The sequence below is a fragment of the Hoplias malabaricus genome, chromosome 16 (genome assembly GCF_029633855.1).
Source record: "Hoplias malabaricus isolate fHopMal1 chromosome 16, fHopMal1.hap1, whole genome shotgun sequence".
Classification (NCBI taxonomy): Eukaryota; Metazoa; Chordata; class Actinopteri; order Characiformes; family Erythrinidae; genus Hoplias; species Hoplias malabaricus.
In genome coordinates, this window is record NC_089815.1 from 29,328,435 (window position 1) to 29,345,240 (window position 16,806).

The following is a 16,806-nucleotide window of genomic DNA, read 5'->3' on the forward strand; positions in this document are numbered from 1 at the left end:
GTGTCCGTAGGTGTGAGTGAATGTGTGTGTGTGTGTGTGTGTTGCCCTGTGAAGGACTGGCGCCCCCTCCAGGGTGTATTCCCGCCTTGCGCCCAGTGTTTACAGGTAGGCTCTGGACCCACCGCGACCCTGAACTGGATAAGGGTTACAGACAATGAATGAATGAATGAAAAAAAAATGGAGAAACCAAGAATCGAGAAGAAAGAGAACCCAGCAAAACCAGCTAAAAACCAGAGCTTCTTCTCCTCGCTCCTCACTCCTTACTGCATTGGGGGTCGGGGTGAACAGCGACTGCCTCATTACCATTTAAAGGAACAGGCACTGAAAGCGGTGTTCTGAACGGGGCTGTTTACACAGTAGGAGAACGCTGCTGTGGTGATTTATCCTTGTGTTGCTTTGACAAAAGCAGGTCACAGACGTCATTAAAACCCAGAACTGTGTTAATTTGTGGAAAAGGTGGAGAATACATAAGAACCCTTTACATTTGATTTAATTTAGTAGATGATCTGATACCGTATTTTCTTTCTCCATCCACAGGGAGAACACGGAGTTGTGTTTTATCTCACAATTGACGTCTTTGAGACCAAATGCCATGTCCTCAGTAGAAAGAACTGGAGGAACTGTGACGTCAGGAGCATTGGTGAACACCCGGTAAAACTCTACTCTTTTCCACCTTCCACCTTTTATTTCATTTCATTTCGAGTGTTTAACATCACACCGTATGTGTTTATCTTGTGATGTCCAGGTGTATGGTCAGTGCAGAGCAGTGATCTACATCAACAGAGTTCATAGAGTCTCCCGCCTCTACAAATACAGCTGTGCAGTCAGGCCTGGTAATAACCAATGACTAATAAGCAGTAATTAACAATAAAGTACATTTAAAACAGTAGGAATGCAGAATAAGATTTTAATTGGCAGAACAATACCTTGCATTTCATTTTTTGTTATTGTTCAGTTTTGTACCTAACAAATAAAACTTGTCGTTTATGATATGTGTGTCAAGAGGGACCACCACTCTGCTTGCACTAGCCCAGGTCCAGCCCTTGGAAAGGGTTCAACTCCAGCCTGGAGGGTCACGGTGGCATTGCCCTTAAGCAAAGGAAGGCAGTTGATAGTGTCTCCTCACTTAAGGACAAAGCTGCCCTGTTCCACCACACTGGAGTTTCCCTCATCAGGAGTTCCTCCCCAGTAAACAAGGAACGTCCCTGGACGTTCAATATAGGTCTAAAAGTAGTCTGTCCATCAAGGACATATTTTAAACGTCAACGGACGTCCAAAATCCATCTTAATAAGTTAGTTAAGTGGTGACCAATCGATAACGTCAGTGGACGTCCAAAACGCGTTTTATACAAGTCATTTATATCGGGACCAATTAATAACGTCAACGGACGTCCAAAATACGTCTAATAGTCGTCTTTTCAATGTCTGTGTTTGGACGTCTTTTCAACTTTCATTTTCAACCTTAAGAGAACGTTGATAAGACGGCAGTCATTACGTTATTTCAACGTTGAATCAACGGCTAAATGTTTACTGGGTTGGGTTTCAGCGTTTGTTCGGGTCTAGGGGGCTGCATCTCTTATAGCGCAAGCACATCTGTGGTCATCCGCTAAACTCACGTGAACGTATCCTACTGTTTTTACGTTAAAATACACTGAAAGTTATGAATGTTTTTTACAGTTATCTTTTTGGAGTTACTCTGTATTTAGAGTGGAACACGATATCCAATGTAAATAATTCAGTCGAGTAAGATATATAAAGGAATATCTGATTTCTTTGGCAGCCCCTGCCTCCAAAATTGCCATGACATGCCCTGACTGTCCCACTCTGATATCATTGGACACTGAGCAAGTCCAGAAGACAATGCAAATGGGCTTGGAGAAGTTCAACAATGAGAGTGGAAATGCCAACTACTTCCTTCCTCTTAACATCACCCGAGCTACCTCACAGGTAAGAGTTGTAACACAGGTAAACTTGGAAGGACAAAGAAATGGCTGTACAATAAATGGCCAAACGTTTGTAGACAGCTGCATTGTATTCATTCTAAACAATGTGTATTAATCGGGCATGTTTTTTTTTGCTCATTGTAGTTACAGAAGGCTTTAAACTGTCAGACCTCTGGTAGTTGCAAGAGCATTAGGGATCTCAGGTTCTGATGTTGAGTCCAGAAGCTTCTAGATTCATATCCCACTTGCTAATATTTGACACTGGGTACAAGTCTCCAGAGTATTCCACTGTAATGTGCAATATACAAGCTGTGAAAAAAGTAGTACCTTAAAGTAGTGGGAAAAAAAACATATTAGAACAGGTTTCTACAAACGTTTGCATGTGTTTTTGGTGTGAAAAATCTTACCATTCAGAATCATGATACAGTCAACAATGTGTCTCCGCAGTGGGTTGTGGGTCCATCCTACTTTGTGGATTTCACTATCCAAGAGTCCGTCTGCTCCAACAAAACAGACCTAGCTGAGGTCTCAAAGTGTGACCCCATGCCCTGCGAGTTTGCTGTAAGTAACAGTGTCTTAAAATGATGGTTATGACTTCAAATGCACTGGGGGTTAAGTTTGGGAAGGTTCACTACTGCACACAGTTTAAATGTGAGGTCTTAACTTCCCTTTACAATGTAAAACCTTTTGGTTTTATCAATTGATATATGTTACATTAAACTTACAAACAAGTGGCGAATAACACGGTAATTTACTCTTTTCCGTCCTCAGCACAAGGGCCTTTGCAAAGCCTCCTATGTTCGAGCCCCTGACAAGGAATACCTGAGAGTCGACTGTGAAATCTTCGAACCCGAGGTCGGTTTCAGCCCTTATCTGCAACTTACTGTTCAAGTTATATCTAACTCTGCCCAATCCCTGTGTTTATGTCTAGTCCCAATATTCAGATGTTTGAACTCTCCCGAGAATTAGTGAGTACATCAAATGCTATGGTGCAGTCTTTGTAGAAAATAGGTACACTCTGGAGTAGCTGTACATGAACCTAACGTCACTATGCCCAATGCCCGTCAAGGGCAAGAAGAGTACAAAGCCATGACCTGCTTTCTCTGGCAATCAAATCCTCACAGAAATGTTCCCAGAACAGCAAAGGCAGCTACCAAAATTGGAAGCTCATCAAAATTTTAAAGCTCTGTCAACCCCCTTGTCTTCCAGGCTGCCGAGGAGGAAAAGAAGAGGCATCTTCTTGGAGGGGAGCTGGACCACAGCCACAAAAATGTCGCTGACCTCTCCTTGGGACATGATCACACTCACGACCACACACACATCCACTCGAATTCACACACACACGACCACAACCACACCCAGGACCAGGGCCACCACCACACACATGAGCACAGCAAAGACCAAGGCCAGGCCCACGGTCACTCCCACTCTCACGACCACAGTCATGACCACGACCACGCCCACACACACCACTCTAGAGCCCACGACCACACTGAGGACCAGGGACATCACTCCCACCACAACTATGGCCACGGAGAAGGGGACACCCACGAGCACGACCATGAGCTGGCACTGGACCACGAGCACAAACACGAACACCTCCACGAGCACGAGCACCACCACCACCATCACGAGCACAAGCATGAGGCGGCAGCCAAGAAGCCTGAGGGTGTGATCTACATCCTGCCCTCCGTGGACAAGCCCATGACTCTCCCTTCCCATCCTGACCAACCGGTTAAGGACCCAGCCAAGCCATCCACTCTCCCCTTCCACCCTGACCCCCAGATCCCTGGGGAGAGAGAGCCCACCCTCCAGCCCTTCCCCACAACCCTGACCAAGGGCTGCCCAGCAGAATTCAAGACAGAGAATAACTTCATGAAGGAGCTCTTTGCTGAGGACCCTCTGTTTAAAACTGCTGCTGATTGTGAGAAACCTGTGATGCAGTATTCTATGTTTGCACAGTGCAGCTAGTGGAAAGATGTCCTCTGTGTATTAAAGCCTGTTTATAAAGTCACTGACTGTGTGCTTCCTGTGTCGATAACGCATTTCACAGAAGCATGAGAATCATATATTTGATTACACGTTTTGTGATGTATAATGCATGTAATTATAATATTGCACACACAAAATACTTCACTAATACCTGAGATCATGGCATGAGCTCCCTCAAATGCCTGGTGCTCCACCACACAATGCTGGCTTTCCCTGGGTACAGGTTCTGGAATCCGACCCAACAAGAAGTCTATGGGAAGCCGCTCTGCCCAGTGTGGGTGGGTCGAGTAGGACTACCCACTGTTGTACCCACTGTTCTGCTCTTTTGAGCGGGTGAGGCAAACTGGACAGCCCGAATTGATCTAGTTCTCTGCTCCTTTGAGGCCAGAGTGCATTGCACCAATCCCCTGAAAAAAGACTAAGCTCAGACTCTCAGCAATATCACATGTCTTCTGTAGACACAACCACAATTTTACTAGGCACTCCAGGCCATAGAGCGACCTCTGGTGGCCATTTGAATTCAGTGTTTTAAATAGGACCTCAGATGTCTATTCTTTTAATTTATGGTGAATAAAAAAAGACAGACAGACAGGCAGACAGACAGGCAGGCAGGCAGGCAGACAGGCAGGCAGGCAGACAGACAGGCAGGCAGACAGGCAGGCAGGCAGGCAGACAGACAGGCAGGCAGACAGACAGGCAGGCAGGCAGGCAGACAGACAGGCAGGCAGGCAGGCAGGCAGGCAGGCAGACAGACAGGCAGGCAGGCAGGCAGGCAGACAGACAGGCAGGCAGGCAGGCAGACAGACAGACAGGCAGGCAGACAGACAGGCAGGCAGGCAGGCAGGCAGGCAGGCAGACAGACAGGCAGGCAGGCAGGCAGGCAGGCAGACAGACAGGCAGGCAGGCAGGCAGGCAGGCAGACAGACAGACAGACAGACAGACAGGCAGGCAGGCAGGCAGACAAACAGACAGGCAGGCAGACAGGCAGACAAACAGACAGGCAGGCAGAAAGGCAGGCAGGCAGGCAGACAGACAGGCAGGCAGACAGGCAGGCAGGCAGGCAGACAGACAGGTAGGCAGGCAGGCAGACAGACAGACAGGCAGGCAGGCAGGCAGGCAGACAGACAGGCAGGCAGGCAGACAGGCAGGCAGACAGGCAGGCAGGCAGACAGACAGACAGGCAGGCAGACAGGCAGACAGGCAGACAGACAGGCAGACAGGCAGGCAGGCAGGCAGACAGACAGGCAGGCAGACAGGCAGACAGGCAGACAGGCAGACAGGCAGACAGACAGACAGGCAGACAGACAGGCAGACAGGCAGGCAGGCAGGCAGGCAGGCAGACAGACAGACAGGCAGGCAGACAGACAGGCAGATAGACAGACAGACAGGCAGACAGACAGGCAGGCAGGCAGGCAGACAGACAGACAGGCAGACAGACAGACAGACAGACGTTTGTAAACGTTTGTTTATAAAGAACGCTGTGTGTAATGGAGGTCCAGGCCCTTGACTACCATCAGTGAGACAAAACAGTAATTTCGGCTTCATAATTCAGAGATTTGTCCTGCTTTGGTGTGAAGTTAAACAGAGTTAAATGTGGTGTAGATAAATTGGTCAGGAAGGAAGTTCAGTCGGTATTTGTCCAGTTTAACACTGCGATCCATTTCTGTGGAAGTTAACGTTCTAGTTAAATAGTGTGTTCCTAGCTAAGAGTGTTGTGGAAATATTAATGTAGTTTTTGAGGCCTGACACACTGAGGGAGATTGGGCATGGATATCCAAAGTACTTCCCAATTATCTCTGAATTTTAGTCCGTGCACCATCCTCCAGATTCCTTGTACATTCGTTAAAATAACCCTTTAATATCCAGCTACCAATTAGCCCTAACACATATGTTCTATGCAGTTTATCTCCTCTCAGACTTGGGCAAGGCTCCAATGCTACGGCGATTCTTTACAAAATGTTCCTTCTAAAGGCACCAACACCTGTCTGTCTCACATTTACACACATTTTACCTTCTGTCTTGGGGAACCAGGACAGAAGTTGCTGCAAATAGGGGGTGGGACACAATAGCTTTCTCAGTTTGGTTTTTTTATCACAACTGATAAAGACGGCCAAGAGAATCTCTGCTCAGATGACCCTGCAAATCATTTTGGAAGAGATAGAGACTTTTGATAATGATGTAGAGGAACACGTGTGTGTGTGTGTGTGAGAGGCAAAGAAGGAGGAGGAAAGTCAGGCCTTAGGGGTCAGGGGGAGTGGCTCAATGTCAGGTTTGGATTTCACAACTTCTGTTGACAACAAACATAAGATTTTGCACTGAAAGTCTTTTGATTGGTTGCCGTTTCAATTTGAGTTTACTCTGGAACTGTCCGTTAAGTCTGACTTTGGCTCATGGACTCATTATTACAATGTACTTAGGTTTCAGAACAAATCTGAGACACATCACAAAACATTCTTTTATCAGTAGGATATTTTATGCGGCTTAAAACAGGCTGTCATTCTAACATTCTGCGAGTGGGACGTCTCAAATTGGAATGTTTACCCAAGTGATACTTTGACCAATGATTTTTTTATATACGTAGGTGATTTTTCAGCTAACGTACAAAAGCTTACATTTCTTTATTAAGAATAACAAATGACTGAAATCATTTTACTAAAAATGTAATTAGTGTTATGTCTTCTTTGGGTATATCTTCAACAAACAGAAAAACTGGGAAAAAGTCAATAACACGACTTACAGAATGAGTGACATTTTAGAAATCTCTCCTCTTTATTGAGTTGCTCCTAGCAACTAGCGCCACCTACCTGGGGACTGTAATAGCATTTATGTGTTTAACCAGAACATAACAATTAGTGCAAGTCATAATGCCTGTGAAAACAAAACAATTTCATCCCTATAAAAAAAAAAAAAAACACTAATTCTTTAGAGTGTTGTATGTTGTACTTCTACACTTTAGTTCCGACAGAAAACACTAAAGTACGACAGAGTTTTAGGGCCACAGCGTTAAAAAACAAAAAAACAAAAACAAGATTCCGAGATTAAAGTCAGAATTCCGAGAAAAAAACTCAGAATAATTCTGAGAAAAAATCTCGGAATAATTATGAGAAAAAATCTCAGAATAATTCGCTGCGTAACGGCTCGGACTCGTACAAAAAACTAAAGCCTTACGCGTCTCAGTCAGGGGTTGCATCATGTCGTGTGAATGCGTTTAATAAATAATTCATGGATAAGACTTTAGTTTTTTGTACGAGTTCGAGCCGTAACGTGATGGAGCCTCGTGGGCGCCGGAGTTCTACTCGCTCTGGGTCCATCATTTTCGTGATCATTAATGGTATCATGTGAAACTACATGCCATGGGTTCGTGCACTGATTCAGGGTTTAAACACTAATCACACTGTGGTCCTGATGTGGAAGAGAACTGAGTGTTTATTCCTGAAATCTATACCATAGCAGGACTTAAGCAACACACTGCATTCCATACTTACACTGTGTCTGCTCCATTACACGCAGCGAATTATTCCGAGATTTTTTCTCCGAATTATTCCGAGTTTTTTTCTCAGAATTATTCAGTTTTTTTCTCAGAATTATTCCAAGATTTTTTCTCAGAATTATTCCGAGATTTTTTCTCAGAATTATTCCGAGTTATTTTCTCAGAATTATTCCGAGATTTTTTCTCAGAATTATTCCAAGATTTTTTCTCAGAATTATTCCGAGATTTTTTCTCAGAATTATTCCAAGATTTTTTCTCAGAATTATTCCGAGATTTTTTCTCAGAATTATTCCGAGATTTTTTTTCTCTTTAATTCTGACTTTAATCTCGGAATCTTTTTTTTTTTTTTTTTTTTCAACGCTGTGGCCCTAAAACTCCGTCGTACTAAAGGACTATCTCACTTACCAAAAAAGAAAAATCAGGAAAAATGTTCAAGAGGAAACACACACATTTTTAATGTGTCTTAATTTTTTTCAGACACTAAAACACCCAGTGTTTTACAAAAACATTTTACATTTATAAAAAAAAAATTAATAAATGCATTGTGACTCTTACTGCACTTATTTTCATTCATAAATTCACTGTCTGTTCACACCATAAACACAGTCAGTGTGAAGATTGTGCTGCTCCAATCAAATCAAATCAAATCAAATTAAATCAAATCTAATTTATTTGTATAGCACTTTTTACAACTGATGTTGTCACAAAGCAGCTTTACAGAACTCCAGTAAGACAACGTTTAACATGAAATGTAAAAATCCCCAGGTGAGTGAGACCTAGGGCGACAGCGGCAAGAAAAAACTCCCTCAGCTGAGAAAGAAACCTTGGGAGGAACCAAGGCTCACAAGTGGTGAACACAAGGGAGACAGGAGCCGATGAGAACTCGGATTTGTTCGGATTTGGACGTATAATTGATAAAGTATTGAAAACAATTTAATTTTGAACAGAAGATTTATTTTAACAGGTGTAACCTTTCTAGCAGGCTTTGTGCTCCATGAAACTCACAGATGCATGCACTGTACATATCACACTGTACATACTCAACGAATCAGATCTGTGCATTTTGATGAGTACTATAAAAACAGTCCACGGGATGAGATAAAACAACAGTGCTGCGTGCAGTAAAACCAGAGACCTTCTATATAAGGAGACTGATCTTAAAGAGGGATATTCAACAGTCTTGTTTACAGATAAAGTCCTGCCTTCAGCGAAAAGTGCCAGTCAGTTCGCTTATTATACAGCTAACAGACAAAGGTTGACGATATTTTGATGCTGTGGGGAAAAGCAGTAAAGTCAACTATCAGACATTAGGCACGTCATTTTAATACGCACATTTGTTCAAAAGCATGGTTTTATTTTAAAATTTTACTTCAAAAGAGAATGTAGAGTTATTTTTATTTGTAATTGTCCAATTCCATATGAAACGGGCAAATATTGTTGAATTGTTATTGAACTTGTAATTTATTTTACATTCAGTTGTTGACTACATAAAATATGGATATAAATTCTCTAATATTTCAATAAACAGAATATGACACTGATCATTTTACAAGACATTTTGATTGTCCGGACATTGGCTTGAGGAAATTTTCTGTAGCATTATTCATTCGTTCATTCATTGTAGTTCAGGGCGTCGGAGGGTCTGGAGTCTACCCGGAATCACTGGGCACAAGGCACGAACACACCCTGGAGGAGGCACCAGTCCTTCACAGGGTGACACACACTCACACATTCACTCAGACACTCACGGACACTTTTGAGTCTACAATCCACCTACCAACGTTGTGTACCACGCATACACAGGGAGAACACTCCACACTCCTCACAAACAGTCACCCAGAGGAAACCCACACAGACACAGGGAGAACACAACGCACTCCTCACAGACAGTCACCCGGAGGAAACCCACGCAGACACAGAGAGAACACACCACACTCCTCACAGACAGTCACCTGGAGGAAACCCACACAGACACAGGGAGAACACACCACACTCCTCACAGACAGTCACCCGGAGGAAACCCACGCAGACACAGGGAGGACACACCACACTCCTCACAGACAGTCACCCGGAGGAAACCCACGCAGACACAGAGAGAACACACCACACTCCTCACAGACAGTCACCCAGAGCGGGACTCGCACCCACAACCTTCAGGACCCTGGAGCTGTGACAGAGACACTACCTGTTGCTCCACCGTGAGGCCCAACTGGACTAATGAATTTGAATTACCTGTTTTAAAAACTATAAAATAAGAAAACACAGTGTTATCTACAACAATTAAAAAACACAAATACTGAATATGAACCCTAACCCTAAGACTGTTCATTTAAAGGCAAAATTAAGCCCATGGCCAGGTTCTGAAGAGATCTCTTTGGCAAAATGTCAGTTTCCTGAAACCTTGTGATTCCAGGCAGATATTCAACAGACTGAGGTGTTCGCTCAGCGATGGGACAGAAACTCAACAGGGCTTTTTAAACTCCGGGCTGCCGTTCAGTATCAGGCAAGGAGTTGTTTGGTACTGGGCCGTAAAAACTAACATCTACTGCACGGGGCAGTAGCAGCAGAACGACTGACATCCACTTTTAAAAAACATTGCAATAGTTACATTTAATATGGTATTCCTCAGAAGAATCACTGCAGAACAGCGTGTGTGTGTGTGGGTGTGAACGAGTACGTGACCCGTTTGTTTCCGGATCATCAGCTCACCCTCTGAAACACAAGGATGAAACACAGGAGCTAAAGAATGACGGCGTATTGAAGACTTCACCCTCATCACTCCACCATGGGCCTGAGGACGCTGTGGTCTTTTCAATCCACAGATTTGTGTGAGGACCAGTTTTCAGATTTCACAGCTGCCACTGGAAGTTAGAAATCCACTGTGCACAACCCACACACAGCCATTTTGATCACATTGGCATCAGTTGTACTGCTGTATGTTTTGAACGTAACATGTCATATGCGTTGCCACAAATAAAACGACGCATCCGAGGCGTGAAAGTGTTGATCTTCTGCTGGAGATCAGTCTCCTTTTGTGTTTTCCAGGTTGACGACACGGAGCTCAGTTAGGGTCCCACCACTGGCGACCGGTGGCTGATTTATCAACATCTGAAAATAAGATCAAAATATTCTCAACATCTTCAAAAACCACAGGAAATTCTAAAAACGTTTCCTGACGGACATGGAGTAAAGTTACCGAATGAAGAGGAACCGCTGAAACCGGAATCTGAACAGTTCCTGAACCAGCCAGAAACATCTGTGGAACTGCATCTGAACACACACACACACACACACACACGCTACTACATTATATTTATAATATGTAATCATTTACAAAAGTGCCTTAAGTTTAAATTACTCTTTATTTTTTCTGTTTTATGTTCCACCTCAAAGTCAGGCAGCACAGGGATTTGTGTTTTAGCCGACGTTACATTTGTGTTTAACTGTTGTGGTCGTGTTGTGGGGTGGTGTTGTACTCACTGGAGTCCTGCAGCAGTGTGTGTGAGTGTTGTGTAAAGTTTGTGGAGTTGGCGGCATACATCACTGCCCCGGGGTACATCACATGACCTGCCATCGAGGAAGAAACTGAAAAAAACAATCTGCCGTTCAGATAAAATGGCCAATAAACTTAGTGCAGGACTATTAATTATTAACAATTGTTTACATTGGAACTTGGAGAACAGTTTTTAAATGTACTGATGTAATCCATAGTATTTAAAGAGACTGGGGCTGAAATTATGAATAATACTTTTTTTTTTTCAAACTTCAGAGGATAAGCTTAACACTCCAGTTTCTGCACCTCTCCAGAGTCAAACATTAAAAAAAACAAACAATACATTCATTCATTCATTATCTGTAATCCTTATCCAGTTCAGGGTCGCGGTGGGTCCAGAGTCTACCTGGAATCATTGGGCACAAGGCGGGAATACACCCTGGAGGGGGCGCCAGTCCTTCACAGGACAACACAGACACACACACACATTCACTCACACACTCACACCTACGGACACTTTTGAGCTGCAAATCCACCTGCAACGTGTGTTTTTGGACTGTGGGAGGAAACCGGAGCACCCGGAGGAAACCCACACAGACACAGGGAGAATACACCACACTCCTCACAGACAGTCACCCAGAGGAAACCCACAGAGACACAGAGAGAACACACCACAATCCTCACAGACAGTAACCTGGAGGAAACCCACGCAGACACAGGGAGAACACACCACAATCCTCACAGACAGTCACCCAGAGCGGGAATCGAACCCATAACCTCCAGGCCCCTGGAGCTGTGTGACTGCGACACTAACCTGCTGCGCCACCGTGCCGCCCAAAACAAACAATAAATAATTTATAAAATAATCAGAAAGAACTCTAGCCTGCTACATTACCTGTAGTGCTGGAGGAATTCGGGGTCATTTCTGGGCTGCTGTCAGTCGTGGGAATGTGAACTGTCTGATTCTGCTGAGACATCGAAGCACCTACACACACACACACACACACTTGTTAAAAACAAAAGTACTCACAAATGTGTACACATTAAAAACAAACACTTGCATACACTAATTAATCCCCCTCTCTCACACACACACAAACGCACGCACACACACACATTAATGTAAAAATCAAACACAATACTGATGTTAGTATAATTGGATTCTGATGTTTAATTATTAGGTTGTTTTGCACTCACTAGACATCAGCGCGAATCTTGTGGGTAACTGCACCACACCAGCTTTCAGCCCAGCTTCGTCTCCGTTAGACGAGCTCTGGGAGTTCAGACTCACCACCGGCCAGCAGGGGGCACTCTGCGTGTGTAACGAGGCAGAAGATGAGCAGGGGGAGGGGGAGGACCGGTCAGTGGAAACATTCTGTTTCATCAGGTCCTGAAAAGATGCACACAACCATACAGCATCATTGAATAGGAGGATTGGAATTGGATAGGAGAACCACTGTTACCATGGATACGAACTACACAGTTAATAAAAAGTATTAGAATTAAAGGAGCACTCATTACTTCATCAATGGAATACCAATGTTCAGCCTTCGCCATGATTCTGATTACAAATTAATCCGGAATTCTGAGGACAGGCCGAGCTCTACTGAACCAAGCCTAGGTCATATTTAAAAAAAACTTACACGCACGCACAATATTATTTCATATAACGCACTTAAGACAGAAGGCAGAGAGAAACAACAGCTGCTGATGATAAAGGATGTGAGGAACCGAGCCAAAGTAAAGAAACAAGGCTGAAAAAAAAAGGCTAATTTTATGTCGATTAATGTCTGAGAGACTGATGGTGTATTTAATCTTCCTTTCTCAGAATCTGACAATTTACCCGAGAATATTAAACTTACAGCTCACACACACTTTAAACATCAGGGAAAATATACATCAAATGAAATCCTAATAATACAAAGTCATCTTCATCTGATATTTTCGTGTTTTCACACTTAAGAACATTTTTATTTCACTGTTTTCATCAACATTATGTTTTTATTAGTCTTAATTTGTGCATGAGCGTGTGTGTGTGTGTGTGTGTGTGTGTGTGCGTGTGTGTGTGTGCGGGTGGCACACACAAATAATTAAATACCGTATTTAAAACAGCAGTGTTTATCTTGCCCTATTCTGTTTAACGCTGTTAATTCTGTTCAGTTAATTAATTTTCTCTTTTTTTTAACCTTCGGTTCCAGGCCATCCGTCTCAGACACTTGGTAACTTAGGTCTGTTTCCTCGAAGCCAGTGGCACTCATGCGCTGGTCCGAGGATGAGTCGGGCCGAGGCGGAGAGTCCGGAGAGTTCAGACATGTCTGGATCAGAGCTTTTCCTGTTTCACTTGTGATCATCGGTTGCAGTTTCCGCGTCGCAAACGTGTAAACGTGACCCGTCTCGCTCGCCACCAGCAACAGAACCTGAGTCCCGGTCAGAGTGGACAGTTCATATGCCTAAAAACAAATAAACACAATACAGAGTGTAATACAGAACCAAAAACAACAACAGAAACAAAACACTTCACAGATTACCTCCCAACACTACAGCAACAACTCAGTGTATGGTAACAGAACTAAAGCTGTGTGTTTACCTTCTTCATGATGCCTGTTTTCCTTTTGCTAAAAGTTGTATATCGTCTCAATTTGTTGTCAATAAATTCCATTTTAATTTTCACTCGCCCACGGGTCTTTTTCCCGGGTTTGGCCCCCGCTACCCCAACCTGCGGCTCCATCCTCTCCCGCTTTACCGGCCTCCAGCCACCCGCCTCATCCTCTTCCCCAGACTCAGAGTCTGCTTCCGACCCGCTCACAGTCCCCGGAGCCCCAGGTGAATGACGGCCAGTCTTCATAACCTCCAACCTGCTCCCTGCCCCCGGGTTCCTGGGGGCATGGATACCAGTCCTCCTCGTCTCCACTGTGCCTCCCTCTGGGACCGGGACAGCGGACAAGGCAGACACCCCAGAGCTCATCTCCCCAAGAGCCACTGCACTGTCTCCCACTCTAATGTACTGTACTACACTCTGCTGTACTATATTACACAAAAACACACTCTATTGTACTGTACTACACTCTGCTGTACTATATTACACAAAAACACACTCTATTGTACTGTACTACACTCTGCTGTACTATATTACACAAAAACACACTCTATTGTACTGTACTACACTCTGCTGTACTATATTACACAAAAACACACTCTAATGTACTGTAATACACTCTGGTGTACTATATTACACAAAAACCATGCTCTCCTGTACTGTACTAAACTCTACTGTACTATAATACACAAAAACACACTCTAATGTACTGTACTACACTCACGTGTACTATATTACACAAAATCACACTCCACTGTACTGTACTACACTCTGCTGTACTATATTACACAAAAACACACTCTAATGTAATGTACTAAACTCTACTGTACTATATTACACAAAATCACACTCCACTGTACTGTACTACACTCTGCTGTACTATATTACACAAAATCACACTCCACTGTACTGTACTACACTCTGCTGTACTATATTACACAAAAACACACTCTAATGTACTGTAATACACTCTGATGTACTATATTACACAAAAACCATGCTCTCCTGTACTGTACTAAACTCTACTGTACTATAATACACAAAAACACACTCTATGGTACTGTACTACACTCACGTGTACTATATTACACAAAATCACACTCCACTGTACTGTACTACACTCTGCTGTACTATATTACACAAAATCACACTCTAATGTAATGTACTAAACTCTACTGTACTATATTACACAAAAACACACTCTAATGTAATGTACTAAACTCTACTGTACTATATTACACAAAAACACACTCTAATGTACTGTACTAAACTCTACTGTACTATATTACACAAAATCACACTCTATTGTACTGTACTACACTCTGCTGTACTATATTACACAAAATCACACTCTACTGTACTGTACTACACTCAGTTGTACTATATTACACAAAAACACACTCTAATGTACTGCACTACACTCCACTGTACTATATTACACAAAATCATGCTTTATTGTACTGTACTACACTCTGCTGTACTATATTACACAAAAATCACTCTACTCTACTACACTCTACTGTACTATACTACACTTTGCTGCATTGTACTGCACTAAACTATATTTGTATTGCACCAGAACCTACTATACTCTACCATAATATACTATGCACTGTACAGTAACTATACTGCACTGAACTATATTATACTACACTATATCACACACACAGCTAGTAAATAAACATGTACGTTCTACACATTACAAACTAGAGAGAGAGAGAGAGAGAGAGAGAGAGAGAGAGAGAGAGTAAACTGCTCAGACAAACGCGTTCAAACCCGAAATCTTTACCGCCTTGGACACGGGGTTAAACTCGGATCTGCGGAAAAGCCCCAGAAACTCGGGAAACAAACCAAAATAATAGGATAAACTTCGCCGCGAACAAAGTTTGGAGAGAAGAGCCGTCAATCAAACCGCATCACAACCGCAACGCAGCAAATGTTTGTAATGTTTGTAATGGCATTCGTTTGTATTAATACGCCAAATGAGCTAGTTCCACAGAGGTCAATCAGATCCCTGCATTTCTGCAACATCATCTGAACCGGGGCGAACCTATCCCGATTAAACTGGGTTCATTTTCATTTTTTTATAACTTTAGTTCAGTTATTTTTCTCAGTCATTTATAGAGAGCTCGGGCGTTATGAACCGGATCTACGTTCCTCCATATAAAGAGAGACATTGCCTTTTTTGGTATCATCACTCCTTATATGGCGAGTCACAGCGCCACGCTCGGATTGGTGGACAGAGAAATGGGCGGAGAATAGAGGTGACGTTGTGCGGATACCCGGATGTTTTTATTCTCCGGTGGTTTCTTATTATTTTGTGCAAGGTCATGTTTGTTCATATTTATCTAGAAATTAAGGAAATTTTAAAAAACATCATTACATACATTTAACACAATATAAGCTACGCCGAAGAAAAAAAATATAAAGGGAATTAAGCCAGTATTAAACTTCAGTAGTGATCTAAATGTATGGAAAAAAAAGCCACAAACCAGTTCTGACAAACTATATATTGATTTAAGGAAAACCTCACTGGCTTTTTAAGCAACAGGAATAAATGTGTAACAATCATAATTCAATAATTCAGGTTATTTAGACTTAGACTTAGCCTTGAATTTATTGATCCCACATCGGGGAAATTCACAAGTGAATTTAATAAATTCTTTAGATTAAGATTGACACAGCTTTTATAAGATGAGTTTTTAAAACTCAAAATGTCACTGACCTGATGCCACACACACACACACACACACACACACACACATACACACACATGCTTGCACTTTTAAATTTATGACGAGAAGAATGACAGATAGTAACCCAGTAAACAAGGAACGTCCCTGGACGTTCAAAATAGGTCCAAAAGTAGTCTCTCCGTCAAGGACATATTTTAAACGTCAATGGACGTCCAAAATCCATCTTAATAAGTTAGTTAAGTGGTGACCAATCGATAACGTCAGTGGACGTCCAAAACACGTTTTATACGAGTAATTTATTTCGGGACCAATTAATAACGTCAACGGACGTCCAAAATACGTCTAATAGTCGTCATTTTAATGTCTGTGTTTGGACGTCTTTTCAACTAAGACGGCAGTCATTACGTTATTTCAACGTTGAATCAACGGCTAAATGTTTACTGGGAAAGTCACCCAAAAAAGAGTCAATTTAAATCCAAAGGGAAACCAGAGCAAACATCAGTGCAGCTTTTCTGCGATGGAGGAACATGAATATACTAAAAAAAAAAAGGATTTGCTATTTTCCTAAATTATGTAGCATTCCTGTTTTTTTGAGG

General features: G+C 42.8%; 2 protein-coding genes across 3 annotated transcripts in view; one reads left to right on the plus strand and one right to left on the minus strand.

Moving 5' to 3' along the window:
* fetub (fetuin B) overlaps nucleotides 1-3,968 on the plus strand; it is a 5,065-nt gene extending 1,097 nt beyond the window's left edge. Inside the window, exons 2-7 of the mRNA XM_066647728.1 lie at nucleotides 538-651; nucleotides 746-833; nucleotides 1,781-1,947; nucleotides 2,391-2,504; nucleotides 2,715-2,798; nucleotides 3,153-3,968. Coding sequence (XP_066503825.1) covers nucleotides 538-651; nucleotides 746-833; nucleotides 1,781-1,947; nucleotides 2,391-2,504; nucleotides 2,715-2,798; nucleotides 3,153-3,914 — 1,329 coding nt within the window. The 3' untranslated portion in view covers nucleotides 3,915-3,968. The remainder of the gene's footprint in view (nucleotides 1-537; nucleotides 652-745; nucleotides 834-1,780; nucleotides 1,948-2,390; nucleotides 2,505-2,714; nucleotides 2,799-3,152) is intronic.
* A 3,870-nt stretch (nucleotides 3,969-7,838) lies between these two features.
* LOC136672316 (serum response factor-like) lies at nucleotides 7,839-15,430 on the minus strand. Of its 2 annotated transcripts, none has more exons than XM_066648317.1 (7): nucleotides 13,506-15,430; nucleotides 13,105-13,368; nucleotides 12,116-12,308; nucleotides 11,814-11,903; nucleotides 10,906-11,010; nucleotides 10,622-10,695; nucleotides 7,839-10,518 (listed from the first exon to the last, which is right to left on the minus strand). In XM_066648317.1, the coding sequence occupies exons 1-7, from the start codon at nucleotides 13,881-13,883 to the stop codon at nucleotides 10,447-10,449; spliced, it is 1,176 nt and encodes a 391-aa protein (XP_066504414.1). In that variant the 5' UTR covers nucleotides 13,884-15,430; the 3' UTR covers nucleotides 7,839-10,446. The 2 variants fall into 2 exon arrangements, with proteins under 2 accessions (XP_066504414.1, XP_066504413.1); XM_066648316.1 differs by having other exon boundaries at nucleotides 7,840-10,533.
* Between the last annotated feature and the right edge of the window lie 1,376 nt (nucleotides 15,431-16,806).

What these genes read in the sequence shown, in the direction of transcription:
- LOC136672316 (XM_066648316.1), bottom strand. Translation starts at nt 13,883, where the DNA reads ATGAGCTCTGGGGTGTCTGCCTTGTCCGCTGTCCCGGTCCCAGAGGGA. An exon ending in CGGATGGCCTGGAACCGAAG is followed by an intron (nt 12,309 to 13,104) that starts GTTAAAAAAAAG and finishes GCATCTTTTCAG; the next exon opens with GACCTGATGAAACAGAATGT. An exon ending in GAATTCCTCCAGCACTACAG is followed by an intron (nt 11,011 to 11,813) that starts GTAATGTAGCAG and finishes TGTTTTTTTCAG; the next exon opens with TTTCTTCCTCGATGGCAGGT.